The 14,154-nt window shown below is 35.7% G+C and overlaps 1 protein-coding gene across 1 annotated transcript in view; it reads left to right on the top strand.

The window, feature by feature from the left end:
- Positions 1–14,154, top strand: part of mTerf3 (mitochondrial transcription termination factor 3) — a 114,317-nt gene that overhangs the window by 8,840 nt on the left and 91,323 nt on the right. Inside the window, exon 2 of the mRNA XM_090385541.1 lies at positions 4,374–4,568. Coding sequence (XP_090241667.1) covers positions 4,414–4,568 — 155 coding nt within the window. The 5' untranslated portion in view covers positions 4,374–4,413. The remainder of the gene's footprint in view (positions 1–4,373; positions 4,569–14,154) is intronic.

Genomic DNA, 14,154 nt, shown 5'->3' with positions numbered 1-14,154 from the left:
CTGAGATAGGTTTTGAGGGCACCATCCCAGATGTGAGAACAATATTCCATGGTAGGACGGATTTACGATTTGTACAGAGTGAACAGCTGTTTGGAAGGAAAATAACGCTGAGAGCGAAAGAGAAAACCAAGTTTTCTAGATGGAGAGGAAGCAATATTTGTAATGTGCTTTTGCCAAGAGAGATTAGAAATCAGGGTAATCCCCAAAAGAGATATATCAACTTGCCTAGAAATCAGAGTCACCAAAGATAAGCAAAGGAGCAGAAGAATCCTTTTTGCGAGATATAAGACAAGACTGAATTTTAGAAGGATTGAAATAAACTAAGTTGTCTTTGTCCCACTGGAGAATTACCAGGAAATCGGCATTTAAGGAATTGGTAGCGGATATTCAAGAAGTTTAAGCTGATTGAGCAGGGCAGAGTTTCTCAAAATGGAAAGTGGAATGCAATGCAAAAAATAGGCCAGAATATCACCAGTGGATCGACACTGACGGAATCCACACTGGCAATCATTGATCAGTTGGAAGGTTTCTAGGTAATTGAAGAGTTGGCGGTTAATTGATTTCTCCATTACTTTAGAAAGAGTAGAAGTAATTGGATGGGAAGGATTTGTCACCCTTTTTAGGAACTGGCTGGATATGAGCAAATTTCCAAGCAGAAGGAAAAACACCTTTGAAATAAGAAAGTGAAAAAAGGCAGCAAAGAATAGGAGTAAGTTCAGGAGTGCAGATTTTGAGAACAAATGGAGAAATGCCATCAGGACCTGGAGCTTTCTTAGCATCAAGATTCGTCAAAATCCTTTTGACGGAAGACCGCAAGAGGCATTGAAATAGAGCGTGTTGGGAATGGTGGGAGGTGTTTTACCAAGATCATTAATACATGAGTTGGAAGAAAAATGGGTAGCAAGCCAGCTATCCATGGGCAAAAGTTGTGGCCAACAGCTTTGGCAAGAGACCAGAATGCTCGGCTACCATTAGGGTAAGAAGCAAGTTTTCTACTCCTAGCCTGTTCAAAATCTAGTTTGGACTGATTAATAACTGCTTTTCAATTGTTGAGAGCTTTGGTGTAGGCAGAAAATAAAACTGAAGAATTGGAAACAAGCCAATGGAACATTTTTCTCTTGAACAGCCTTGGCACATTTATTGGAAAACCAAGGTTTAGATAAAGGACAAGATTTTAAAGTGGAGTGTGGAATAAAGGATTCCATTCCTACAAGAATAATTTCACTGACACGATCTGAGCAAATGTTGACATCAGAAGTTTAGAAACAGTAATCCGACCAAGGAAAAGAAATCTTGCAGGTCATCCCATTTTACATTCTTATAATGCCAAACAACACGAGGTTGGAAATAGCCATGAGATAAAGGCTCCATTGGAGAAGAGACAATCATCAAGTTGTAATCTGGGGTGCCTAAAGGACCACTCACTTCGACCGTGTACTTAGAAGGGTTGTTTGTGAGAAAAAGATCAGTCGTGTTGGCTGTATGGTTAGGATTTTCCGATATTCTTGTGGGTAAATGAACAATCTGTGCAAGGTCATTAGTAATTGCAAATGCCTCAGCATCCCGACCAGCTGGGTCGGTGTGACTAGAAAATGGAAGCCAGCTAGAGTTGTGAACATTAAATCACCAAGGAAAATTACCTCACTGTTAGGAAAGTTGGACTGGAGAAAGTCAAATTGCAAAGAGAGGAAGTCAAAGAGCTCCAGGTGATTAGTGGAGTTGGGAGAACGATAGAGACAAGAGATGAATTTAAAGAATGAGATAGAGAGATTTTAAGCCAGAGAAGATCGAAAAGAGGAGATTCCAAATTACAAAGTCTCTGACAGGGAATATCGGAACGGACATATGCACAAGTACCACCTTCGAGGTGAAAGGAATCATACAGCGAATAATTTGGGCAACTGAGATGAGCAGTTGTTGAATCAACCAATAATTAAGATTCTGTCAGAAAAAGTACATGGGGTTTGGCAGACTGCAAGTGGAAATGGACATCGTTGAGATTAGAATTGAGACCACGTATATTTGTGAAATGAACTAGGAAGTGTTTGGGAGGTTTGGATCCTTTCGCAGATAAGCTTACTCTATTAGTTTGACAATTCGTGGTGTATTCAATGGTAAGAAAAAGTGTGTGGGGGGGGTGTATGAAGTAATGAAATTTTTGTATATGGCATACACATGGTAAGAATATTCCCAGATCCTTGACATAACGTGACCTCGACAATGCCCCCTGCATACACACTACTCGGACTCCCTCCAGTCACTATCTGGCAGAGTAGAGGTAGCAAGATTATACACTAGCTGATCCGGAAGCCTCCTAAAGAGTTACCAATAGGTTCGGTGTACTAACTAGCGGCCAGCCTGCAAACACCATTTTAGAGCTGTACTCTCAAAATGTAAGGAAGATTGGATCTCGCCATGATATCCATCATAACCTCAAAAGTCATCAATCATACTGCATGATGGAAGAGATGGGGAAGGGTTGACCGGAACTTAGCTCTGGAGACTAAACAGAAGGCTTGAAGTGGGTTCCACCACTTCAAGCCTCCAATAAGCAAAGTGGTGGTATTGCACCGGTTGATAAGAGTCATCTACCATCTAGGAATAAATTCAAGGAAGAACTAGACAAACTATTGGAATTGATGGATAGATGAAATGGGATTTTTTTTTGCTAATGCTGTATTAGCTTACTTTAACCATACCATAACAACATCACTCCTTTTTTTGTTTCTTGCCTTTTTTTTATGTGAAAACCAATGACTTGTACTTGGCAGCCATACCTTTGTTCTGTTCATCCTATTCTTATTGCATAAAATATATGCCATTTCCCTGAAGTAGTCAACAAGAATAACTATTTTCTGAGTCTAGCACCCTATCTTGGTGATCCTGCCTTGTAACCAGGTGCATGAGGATTGGGCTGGGCACTACTGAGTACTTGATGAGTCTCCTGGTTTAATTCCTTTGAGGAACATAACTCTTTTCTTCACGCACACAATTTTGTCTATCAAAGCACAAAAATTCTGATTAATTTCCCCACTCTACCTACATTTTACAAAGGCATATCCTGTGGTATTGTCCATTTGCAGTTAACGTTGCATAGATGATACATGCAATGCAAGGAACAAGGCAGGGTGCCTCCGTAGCGAGGTGGGCAGGAGCAGCAGTGCGTAGCACACGCTTCTTGATTGGACCGGGGTTCGAGCCCGTGACCACCAAATATGGAGGATGCAGAAAGGTCAGGGAATGACCACTGCATATCCCCATAGCAATATGGCCTTAGTTGCTGATGCTCCTAAAAACCAAATAACAAACAAAACAGGAACAAGGCCTTGTTCATAGGCAAACTTTGAATATCTGTTTTGTGTTGGTTTTTTTTTTTTTTTTTGCATACTATTAAAGTGACAGTGTTGATCCTAACATTGTTACTTTAATTTTTGTTGAATACCTTTTAGGGCACAAGTTAACATCTGCCCTGTCTACTTACAGAAAGATCTGATTTAATTACCCATTACATGGTTCTGGGCAATATTTCCATGTCCATCACCTTTTGTTTATGGAGAGGCTCGCAATCAGGGATAAGGATGTGGTTATCCTCTTGTATAAGGGAATGGTCAGGCCACACCTTGAGTACTGCATACAAGTCTGGAATCCTCATTTTAGGAAGGATGTAGAGTTGCTAGAATAAGTACGGAGAAGGGCAACAAGAGTGGTGAAGAGAACAAAGGGGTGCTCTTATGTAGAAACGCTTAATTTCTGTAAATTGAAGCTTCTGAAGACTAGGCACCTGTGAGATGATCTGATTGAGGTGGATAAGGCCTTGAATGGATTGAGCAGGCTCAATGCTGATGGGATTCTTCCTCTTGCTCAGATTATAAACCTGAGGGAGGCATAGATTCAAACTGAGGAAAGACAGTTGTAGAATAGATGTGCAGAAGTTTGCCTTTAGCCAGAGGGTAGTTGATTGCTGGAACAAAGTTCCATCTGTTGTTGTGGAAGTTGATAGCTTAAATAAATGCAAGGCAGAACTAGACAAACATTTGGAATGAACAGATAAGTGAAATGGGAAGGGTTTTTTTTTTTTTTTTTGTGACTGATGCTGTATAAGCTTGCTTTCTTGCATCATGTGCCTCTACTAATGCTAATGAACCAGTTGCTAACAGCTTTTTCTCACCTTTGGAACTCTTGTGACAGCCTTAATTTCATTTGGATATTTCACTGTTAAAACTTTATAGCACTATATTTATGGTAGCACTGTGCAATTCTCATATATTGTAATTCACATTGAAAATTAAAATTACATTTTTTGATAATTAAGAATCTTTAATACAGACTATATTTGCCTTTATTAATAATAATTTATAAAAATAATTTTTCAGCATCTTACAAGAGCAACATCCAGATCTTTCTGAATTAATCATGGCTTCTCAGTTCATCTCATTTGTATGTAAAAGAAGTACACAACTAGTGTACAGATTCAAAGTTATCAGTCCATTTAAACCAGTAAATTTCCAGTGTACAATTTTTCTTCCACATAATTATTGTTTGAACAAATACAGTACATCTTCAGAATGGTAAGCTATAAAATAATATATACTGCATAATTAGAAATTTTCCAACCTTGGATTAAATGTTTCTGATATTATAATTTTATATTTTTAGAGAAATAGCCATAGTGCTTTATGATGTGAGGGTTGATACCATGTAAATGTGTGTCCTATTATATTATTTTTATATACAAGTAATCTGTGTCTTTACAAGTTATTTGTAAATTTTTTTTAAAATATTTTCTCTAGTATAGATTAATATTATTCATCTGTTCTTAACATGATTTTAATAGCAAATGAAAAAAAATGCATACAACAGGGAAGGAGGGGGAATAAATGTAATAATTTTGAATGTATGTAGTTTATAGTACACTGTTTTGAAATCAGAAAGAACATTGGAAGGCATTAACAAAAGTGCACAAAGCATCAACTTTCAACTTCCACAACAAGATGGAAGTTTGTTCCAGCAATCAACTACCTGCTGGCTTAAAGGCAAATTTCTGCATATTTATTCTACAACTGTCTTTCCTCAATTTCAGTTTATGCCCTCTCAGATTCGTAATATGAGTAATAGGAAGAATCCCATCAGCATTGAGCCTGCTCAAATTCAAGGCCTTATACACCGCAATCAGACATAACTGATGATGACACATTCCTTTTTTTTACAATGGCAACTAAACTCTTGCACATAATTATGTTGAAGAATAACCAATTCCTCCTGCTATTTCTAACTTGTATTACCAGAACATGTGCATTTTCCAAAGTTTGATTTGATAAGTTCTTGTTAGAAATGACTTGCTACTACAGATTTTGGGAATTCCGTGTTCTAGATAATGGTGTCATAATTATAAATCCTCTGTTTTTTTGTCTTTTTGCTTTATTTACTTAATCATGTTGCTCTTAAATAAAAGTCACTTTTGTGATTTAAAGACAAAATCTGGCCTAATCTTAAGAGGATCCAGACAGGCTCCACCAAACCAAATGTAATACCCTGAGGACATTCTGTGTGCTTTACTTTTATGGATTTAATACAGAATTAATGTTGAAAAATTTTAAATGTTTTAAGCCTAAAAATCTTAGAAAATCTACTTATGTTCAATCCTGTGTGACATCTGACAGACACCACCATTTTTTCTCTTTTTTCTGCTTGTTTGTAAATTTTAGAGTGGGATTGATTCCTCTCATACCTTTTTCTGTTAACTTTCTCTAAATGATTTAGTGTATTCTGTTTTCGTTTTGATTTACTACAAAAGGATTAATTGTTTAGTTGGCATCTAATAGAATCATTATTGAATTCTTGTAATGTCCAGTTGGCTATGTATGTATTTCCATGGAAAGACACATAACCGACTAGACATTACTAAATGCAAGTAATAACTGTATTCTGTCAAAGTGATTATTTTAAACTCCTTTGATCTATGGTCATGCCGGAGTATGACTAGGACATGCTGCTGTCGATATCCATAACAGATTGTCTAATGTGCATAGTCAAAAAGACCGTTAATATTAGCAGTGCCTGAAGATGAAGAAATTTAAGCAGAGAGAGAGAGAGAGAGAGAGAGCAAGCGAAGTAAACATCATAATCTTCTGTAGTGATGGATACAAGCTAAAAACAGATAGAAAACACGATTCTTTTTAGTAGGTGAGTTACTGCCAGGGCGATTCTTGAAAGCTGCACTGTAGACAGTGCTATGAAACGATCATTAATGATTTAAAGTTTTGGAAAGTGTGCACCAAATAGACTTTTCATCATTTAACAAAATTGTATGAAATTTGAATGGGTTGAGGTTGCACCAATATGTTAGCAATGTTTGAAGTGTATCATCACATTTTCTTAAACGTGGTGACCAGGAATGAAATGCATACCTGTATGATCTGCAAACTATGAGATAATTGATAGAGTAGCACCATGTCACCTCCCCTAGGATATTAAAATTGCAGTGGTGTGTATAAAGCTATAGCCATAGTCTTCTGGGATGACCAGGAAATTGATTATGGATTTTTCAAAATATGGCAAACAGTCAGCATTGAGTTTGCATTTCAGTTCCCAAGAAGTTTATAGGCTGTCCAAAACAAAATATATAAATTCGATCATGCTGCATCTTGATATGCTCATCCTTGCATATCTCTTGCAACAACTTCATCTATTGCTAAAATGAGCCAGTCAGTTATGGCCATTACCCTAAAGTTCAGTGTTGGCACCCTCTGCCCTCCACTTGTTCAGTCCAGTGAAGAATAGTAGTCACAGACAATAATTTTATGAAATCAAGTTGTTGTCAAATCAAATCAGATGAAACCAAAGTGGCACTAAAAAGTTGAGCAAGGCATCTTGTCTAATTTTTCCAAACTGAATTTTGCCATTGGGTTAAATAATGATGCAGATATCTTTGGTGCAGTTGGAATTGTTTTGAAGATTACAACATAAACAAGTGATTATGATAAATTCCTGGACATTTTAAATTGTGTACCTATTATATTTTAGAAACCATTAGAACAACAGACATTACCTTGTACAACTCGTATATCTGTCTTCCATCACAGCATAGTGGTTTCGCCACTTGGTGCTATTTTGGATAGGGTATAGATTCAAATCCTGTCAGACTGAAGGAAGTTTTAAAGGCCTCTTCAATTGGGACTGTGGTTAGTCAATTTCAGATAAAGATAGCAGGGTTTTCATCCCACAATATGCATCATCAGTTTGTGAGTACAGTAAACCCCCGCTATTCGCGGTATCTGTATTCGCGGTTTCGTGTATTCACGGTCGCTGATTTAACATAAAATGAAACCTAAAAAAATGTGAATTTTAAAGCGCCATGAACATTTTCCGCCATAAAAAAACATGGGCGTGGCTAAAATTATCTTTCCCGGTCAAAACAGCCTCAGTGGGTGGGGGGGGAGAGGGGCGACAAAATCACGAGCGTGGATGTTTCTCGTTAATCCTTGTTCGGTATGTGTTATGCGCTTGCCATGGAAGGTTTCGTCATTTGTTTTTAATTTATATGCTTTTAAAATTGATATGCTTACAAAATTGATAAATCTACCATTTTGCGGTGTAAAACAGATTTTTCGAGTGTGTTAACGGAAGAAAGTGACTTTATTTGGACAAGTTCTTTCTAACCCGTACAAAAATATGGCTACGAATAACAAGGGAAATGTGAATGTGAAATTATCAAAGAAGGTGATGACATTGGCGAATAAAATTGAGTTATTAGACAAAATTTCTAATGGTGAAAGTGTCTTCTCGGTGGCAAAACATTATAAAATCAATGAGTCAACGGTACGATCAATCAAGAAATTGGAAGAAAAAATCCGCCGTAGTGTCCGTGAAAACGCGCTAATTGCTTCAAAAATTTGCTCCTGTAACTCGTGATGTTAAATTAGAAAAAATGGAAAAGCTTTAAATCTGTGGATAGAAGACCGAACTCAAAATAAAATTCCGTTAAGTTCACTCATTATTCGTGAAAAGGCAAAACTCCTTTATCAACACTTTAGCGAAACTGGTGATAGCACTGGCGGGATAAGTTTTTTAGCTAGCAAAGACGCTGGTTTGAAAGATTTGTTTGAAATTTCTAATAAATATTACATTTAATATTAAACTGTTTCTTATTTTCATTTCGATGCCATATGCTTGCATTTCACTATATACTGTCTATGTACATAGTCATATTATGAATGTACCTATAATACATACATAGACAAAATTTTAGACTAGTTTTTCTTATATATTTCATACTTTGGAACGGAACCCCTTTATTACTATGGGAGCCATAACTCAGTATTCGCGTTTTTGGTATTCGTGGCATTTCTCAGGAACGGAACCCCCGCGAATAGCGGGGATTTACTGTACAGATATAATGTGACAAACCATATACAGGCACCCCCCGACTTCCGTAAATTCGACTTTATGTAAGTTTTTGCCAGCCGGTGTAAACTTAAAAAAATCGTGGAAATGTAATTCGCATCCTATAGGAATAAATGGGGGTATTGTGAAACATTGCAATGTGAACCCAATAACACACTGTTTTTTTTGGTAATTAGTTCTAAGACCTCAGAAGTTGAAATTTTCACTATATAACTAAGCTATTTATCTCTCTAAAAGCTAATTTTTATAATGGAATTGCACTACAATTTTATCGTTATCATATGTTCCGTTATAAGAATCAATTTTAAACGCCTTTTTGATATTTTTCTAAAACACATTTCTGGAGGTCACGAACATAAAACAATTTGCACTTTCCGGTTTACTGGGCTTTTGTGTTAGCGCAATCTATTTTAAACGGGTAGTAAACTCCATCTTATTGCATTTGCGATAATACCGATAACTCGAATTATGTGGGAATATAACTTGAATTTTTTACGTTACGGTATTATGGTGAAATGAATTCCCGTTCACTGAAATCTTCAATCATATAAAAAACATAAATAAATTTTCAGCATCTTTTCTTCATTCCTATTTACTTATTTCAATGGTGAAGGGAAAGGGACCAATGGAGAGTGCAATTGCTGGCGGTGCTAGGAAATTAATGGTCCAATGGCTATTCAAGCAAAAGCAAGAAGTATTTATGAAGATATTAAGGATAAGTACAGCGAACCCCAAGTCAAGTTCGTGGCAAGCAACGGGTGGTTTAATAGGTTCAAGCATCGCGCTGGTTTCCACAACGTTAAAGTATGCAGTGAAGTTGCCAGTGCCAATTCTGCAGCAGCAGAAATATTTTGTGATGTGTTGGGAAAAACCCTTCTAAATTGATTTAGAAATGAAGATGATTAATTAAGAAGTATGAAGCAGGGCAAAGTTTGTCATCTATTGCACGGAATTAAGTCTTGCTGCTTCAATGGTGAATACTGTTTTAAGGGACAATGTGCTGCTTCAACGGTGAATACTGTTTTAAGGGACAGTGCGCGTATAAAAGAACATGTTAAAACATGTTAAAGGATCAATGAATTTAAGATCAAAAGTGATCAGAAAACAGCATTCAGGTGCTATATCAATGATGGAAAAGCTGTTAATAATATGGATGAAAAATCAGATTCAGAAGTAAGTGTCCCCGAGTCCAATGGCCATTCAAGCAAAAGCAAGAAATATTTATGAAGATATTAAGGATAAGTACTGCGAACCCCAAGTAAAGTTCGTGGCAAGCAACGGATGGTTTAATAGGTTCAAGCATTGCACTGGTTTCTACAACGTTAAAGTATGCAGTGAAGTCGCCAGTGCCGATTCTGCAGCAGCGTACTTATCAGCTGGAGACGTTGATTCTGGCAACGATGCTCAAAATGTAAAAATTTCTGATGTTATGCCTGTCCCCTCTCTTTTTTTGTGATTTTATAATTTTGAAATTTTTGTAATTGCACACTTGTAATTTTTGCTATGCATGAGATTAAAAAAAATGAATAAATTATTCTATTTACACGTTTGTCAAACATTTCTTTTTTGCTTCAATCAAATTCAGCACGCATGGTTGCAAGTGCCCATAAGCATTTAGGGAAATTTCGACTTACGTAAAACTTGACTTATTCAGAGTTCCGCAGAACGCAACCCTTATGTAAGTTGGGGAGCGTCTGTAAATTGGAATACAATAAATCCTATGTTGTATATGAATTTACCTTTGTAAAACAATTATATTACATTAATAATGTAAGTCAACAATAAAGCAGTAGTATTGCATTGCTTAATAGATCCCCTGGAAAATGTTTAATCCTGTTGATTCACTGACTGGGAATTAGCAGTTGTTACTTTTTTCTTTTTTTTTTTTTTTTTGTAGCTTCTGAGTAGTGTCTTTAATCATGAATGCTCTGCTCTGCCTTAGTTTGTTTGTTTATATTGTTGTTCTCTTTGTGTAAGGTGAAAGGACCTGTGAGGCTACATGATATTGTTTAAACTATTCTATTGTGTGTGGTCAAGTAAAGTTTGTCATGTAGTGAAAAGCAGAAACACTGCTTTTTCATAATCCAAAAGCTTCTCAAAGTTCACCACTTGCCTATATAGACATTATCACATAAAATAAGTTCTGTATATGGATTAAATATTTGTGAGTTTGTGCCCATGAACAGTAAATCAGCTAACTTTATTGAATTGTCATGTTGTGAATGTTACAAGAACCTTGGGGGGAGAAAAAGAATATGAATAATTTCTGTTACTATTTCATGTGTATATTATTTGTTACATGCATAGGCAAAATTAATAGAAATTTATTATTTTTTTTTCATTGAAATGTGTTAATTTCAAAGTATTTTTTGTAAATATTGGTTTAATTTGTTGTGTTGATGTAATTCCAAAATTTTGTTTATGCTACAGCTAAATTTAAACAATTTTATTTTTCTTTAAAACTAATGAATATTTTTTTGAAAATTTAAGTATACAGGCAGTTCCCGCTTTACGAGTTCCTGGATTTATAAGTTCTTTTTTTTTTTTTCAAGTATCAACAAATTCGAAAATATGAACAGTAATTGCAACATTCATAAATACTGCATTTCAAACCATGCATATAGTAATACAATACAGTATTACTGTGTGTGTGTGTGTGTGTGTGTGTGTGTGTGTGTGTGTGTGTGTGTGTGTGTGTGTGTGTGTGTGTGTGTGTGTGTATTCAGGCAGATGAGAGTGTTTCACTGACTTACATAACATAAAGCAGTTATCAAGTTGACATTACAAAGAAAACATGATTCTTGTTCCTGATCATGCCCAGCTGACTTGTGCTATTGTAACCATCAATATATACTGAAGTACACCATTCACAGACTAGCTGATGAAGAGGCACTTCGCTTCGAAAGCTACTATGTATTTTAACACTTTTATCTTATTGTATTTTAACGCTTTTATCTTATTTTATTTCTGTTTTATCTTATGTATATATATCATTTTTATTTTAAAATTTATTTTAACCAGTTAGTCGGTCGTCGCAAGAAACTTGGATGATATAATGCAACCCGACGCACAAGGCCTGTTTTCTAATGATTCTTGTTAGTAGGTAACAAGAAAGTGGTGGTGCTCATCATTTTCACCTTGTCTTCTTTCAAATTTATCTCCTTTATTAAGGGGGAAAAATTTGAAGGGTGTTTGGAATAAACTCTCTCCTCAGTTTATTGATGATTTTGAAGTTTCAAGAACCAGCAGAGATCATACAAAATGAAACAAAAGCAGTCGTTAATATTGCTAACCAATTGCAGCTTGAGGTTTCTACAACTAACATCACTGATCTGCTTGAAGCACAGAATAGAGAGCTCACAAATGAAGACCTCCTTGAAATGGCAAAATGTGAAGAAGAAGAAGATTTAACAGCTGAAACTCCTGTTCATTCCATCACCCTCAAGGGGCTTGACAAAGCTTTTCATCACTTAGAAAAAGCAATTCAGATTTTTGAGTCACTAGATTCAAATTTCAAGTGCACTGGAAAAGTTGCTATAGATTTAAAAAATGCTTATGCATACTATCATGAAATTTATAAATAAAAGAGAAGACTGTCTTGGAAACAAACGACTCTTGAAGCATTTCTGAAGAAGAAGACAATTCCTTGTGTTTCCAGCAAACCAACAAGGAGTGCTGAACCAGTGAATGATGTACCATCAACAAGTGACGAACCATCAGCAAGTGTGCATTTAGTCAATAATGATGAAGAATAAACATTCTTTAGCATTTGTATGACATAAATAATTTATTTATTATTATAATTTTCTTGATTTCAAAGATTGTTTTCATTTCTTTGGGTATATAAATCATTGTTTAAGCATAAACATTGTTTTGTTTACCTTTATATAACATTACTATGGTCAAATTGATACTTGCACTTGTCTTATTTGTAATGAAGCCTTGTCGGTGTTGAAGGAATATAATGTGAAAAGTTACTACACCACAAAACATGTTTCAAATGATAAATTTCAAGCAGATTTGTGGCAGAAAAACTCCAAGAACTAACCCAAACTTGTCAAAGTCAACAACAGAAGATTAGAACTTTTACTCGTCAAAATTCATCTGCAGTTAGAGCTAGGTTTCGAGCCACCCAAATCATTGCCAAAGAAGGAAGGGCCTTTAAGGATGGAGAATTTGTAAAATTAATTTGTTTGGCAATTGCAGAAGAAGTATTCCCTGAGAAAGTAAAGAATTTTGCATCTGTAAGTTTATCTTCATCAACTGTAATGAGAACAATTGAAGATGTAGTAGCCGATGTTCAAAATCAACTTGTAGAAAAAGTTCGTGAATTCACACATTTTTCAATAGCAATTGATGAGAGTGAAGGTACATACAGCTCAATTGCCAATTTATATCCGAGGTGTAAATCAAAGTTTTTAAGTAACTGAAGAGCTAGTTGCATTAAAGAGCTTGAAAGATGCAGCGACAGGTGAAAATATATTTTTGAGTGTGTAGAAAGCAATTGACAGCCTCAAATTGAATTGGGATTTGCTATCAGCGATTACAACAGATGGTGCTAAAAATATGGTCAGTACTAAAATTGGATTCGTGGGGGTCGGCTTCATAAATATTTTGAGAACCAATGCAATTTCATTGTATAATTCACCAGTAGTCTGTGTGGAAAATTTTGTGGGCATAGATTCAGTCATGTCAACTGTATATCAACAGTAAATGTTATTTGTAAGACTGGTCTGAATCATTCAAAAATTTTCTTGAAACAATTGAAGCTGAACACAGTGATTTGTTGTACCACACTGAGGTACGATGGTTAAGTCGATTAATGTACCGAAGCGATTTTTCGAACTTAGGATCAAAATAGATCTATTTATGAACGAAAAATTGAAACCTGTTCCAGAACTGTCAGATCTCAAATGGTTGTGGAACCTTGCCTTTTTAACAGATATACGTGAACACCTGAATTTTCTTAATATGAAACTACAAGACGAGACAAACTTGTCAACGAATTGTATTATAATTTTAAAGCATTTGAAACAAAACTGGAGTTATTTAAAAGTCAACTACTTTGGAATAATTTTTCACATTTCCCATGTGATAATTTATCTAAAAATATGCCTAGTTTTAATTGTTTTCCACCGAAAACTTTGTTCAAAACGTTAGTTTGTTGCAGGAAAATTTTGTGATTTTAAAATAATTCAAAGGTGTTTGAACTTTTTCAAAATCTGTTTGATGTACTTGTCAACGATGTTGATGAGAATTTACAATTAGAGTTAGTAGATCTTCAATCTAATGATGCACTGAAGAAATCTTTACTGCTTTTGTTTGCATCCTTTGCCAAAGATTTCTCATAATCTGCCTTTGCTTGCCTAACCTCCTTTGTGTCTCGATTACTGACTAGCTTATATCTACCATAGCATCTGTATCTCCTGATAATTTATATGCATCCCATGCATTGTTCTTCTCTGCCACAAGTTTCATTTGTTCATCTGACATCCATTTAGGCCTAAACCTTAAACTGTATTTCTTAGTTGGAACAAAACGCCTAGTAGCTTCCAAGATTAGCATTTGCATTAGTAGAGGCATTTGATGCAAGAAAGCAAGCTTATGCAGCATCAGCCAAAAAAAAAAAAAAAAAAAAAACCACTTCCACTTCACCCCTCCGTTCGTTCAAAATACCTGTCCAGCTGAGCCTTAAACTTATTTAGGATATCAACTTCCACGACAAGGGATGGAAGTCTGTTCCACCAACCA

The sequence above is a fragment of the Mastigoproctus giganteus genome, chromosome 11 (genome assembly GCF_048544385.1).
Source record: "Mastigoproctus giganteus isolate SK-2022 chromosome 11, ASM4854438v1, whole genome shotgun sequence".
NCBI lineage: Eukaryota > Metazoa > Arthropoda > Arachnida > Uropygi > Thelyphonidae > Mastigoproctus > Mastigoproctus giganteus.
This window is presented reverse-complemented; position numbering and strand designations above follow the sequence as displayed.